General features: G+C 38.9%; 1 protein-coding gene across 1 annotated transcript; it reads right to left on the bottom strand.

The window, feature by feature from the left end:
• Positions 1–7: 7 nt before the first annotated feature.
• On the bottom strand, positions 8–473 carry LOC102758411 (olfactory receptor 5M11-like; the record flags this gene model as incomplete). Its single annotated transcript, XM_006753889.1, has 1 exon — positions 8–473. A coding segment is annotated over exon 1 (466 nt), but the record flags the coding sequence as incomplete, so codon positions are not given.
• Between the last annotated feature and the right edge of the window lie 1,181 nt (positions 474–1,654).

Raw genomic sequence — 1,654 nt, 5'->3', positions numbered from 1 at the left:
AACAGGCCATCGGAGAAGCCATAGACATAAGGAAATGTGGCCAAGCAGGTGCAGACCCTCCCGGACATTTTTACACTATAGTGCAGAGGGCTGCATATGGCCACATAGCGGTCATAGGCCATGGCTGCCAGCATGTAAAGCTCTGTGAGAAGGAGCGCAATGAAAATGTAACACTGGGTAAAGCAGCCAGCAAAGGTGATGGTCTTCTTCTCTGAAAGAAAATTAGCCAACATCTGTGGGGTGGCGTTGGAGGTATAGCACAAGTCAACAAAGGCTAAATTGGTGAGGAAGAAGTACATAGGGGTGTGAAGGCGAGAATCCAGTCGGATCAACACTATCATGCCCAGGTTGCCAAAGAGAGTAGCAAGGTACACGACCAGAAACAGCACAAAGAGGAGAGGCTGGAGTTCGGGGCGATCTGTGAGCCCCAGGAGAATGAATTCTCTTATTGCACTGCCATTTGTGATGGGCATTTTCTGAGAATCTGTGCCTGAACCTGAAACAAATGTGATCAGGTCAGACATGAAGGAACACAATAATGTTACTGATTATTGAAATTTTTTTTCCTAAATCCATATAATTCAAAATTAATACTATCATACTAAACAAACTTTGTGCTTCTACTAAACCATTTATATTTTTGCCTTTATATTGAATTACTATTATACTTATCTACACTTATACCTACAGTTATCCCTATAGATACTTATACCCATCTTTACTTATACCCATCCCTACCTATACTTATACCCATCCTTAAGTTGATATATATAGCTTATATTCATATACCCATACATATCCCCTTTCTCCATGAACTATTTTTGCCTCTCAAATTCTACTTATCCTCTAAAGGTCAAATTCAAGGCCAGTTGTTTATGAGACACTTCTCATTTCACTCGGTCATACACGAGATTGAACTCGTCCCTCTCTGTGTTCCTCTTCCAGCATGCCCCACATACCACTAATTTATTCCAGTCCACTGTTGTACTGTTACTTCTAAGCACATATTTATATACTGTACTTAAGAAGAAAAGAAAAAATAGTGTACGCATGAAAGAATAAATTGCATGCAATGTTTTACTCATCTCTATATCTCCATGAACTTTTCACAGTGTCGTATCCTCAGAAGAATTACTGGATTTTTAAGCAATTGCTTGAAAATTTGTTAATCAAGCAAATTACAAAAAAAAATGTTTTGTTTCAGAAAGTCTGACGTGATGATTCTAATGCAGATGTTCCCAGAATCACAATTTAGAAAAGCATGGTCACAGTGGTCCCATAAATATATGGTAAATAAGTGAACAATGAATAGTGAAATCAAATGAACACTCACATAGTATTCTGGGGATGGTTTAAAGCAATGACATAATCCTATATAATAAAGAGCTAATTTGCTAATTAGACCAAACAGCAGAATGACCGTCTGGATGATCTTTCGGACAACCCTCCAGATGACTTTCCTGATGAAGCTGGGGCTGCGAAGGCCAGCCAAGGCTGTGAGGGCCAGCTGAGGCAGCTGGGGCTGAGCCCCTTGCATGAATTTGATGCATCGGGCCTCTAGTGTGTTTATAGATAAAAGAAATGTTTTAGATAGTATTTAATTAATCACAACTTGTATTTACCTAGAAGTGTTACAATTTATATAGATTTTTAG

This window comes from Myotis davidii, unplaced genomic scaffold, assembly GCF_000327345.1.
Source record: "Myotis davidii unplaced genomic scaffold, ASM32734v1 scaffold19072, whole genome shotgun sequence".
NCBI lineage: Eukaryota > Metazoa > Chordata > Mammalia > Chiroptera > Vespertilionidae > Myotis > Myotis davidii.
This window is presented reverse-complemented; position numbering and strand designations above follow the sequence as displayed.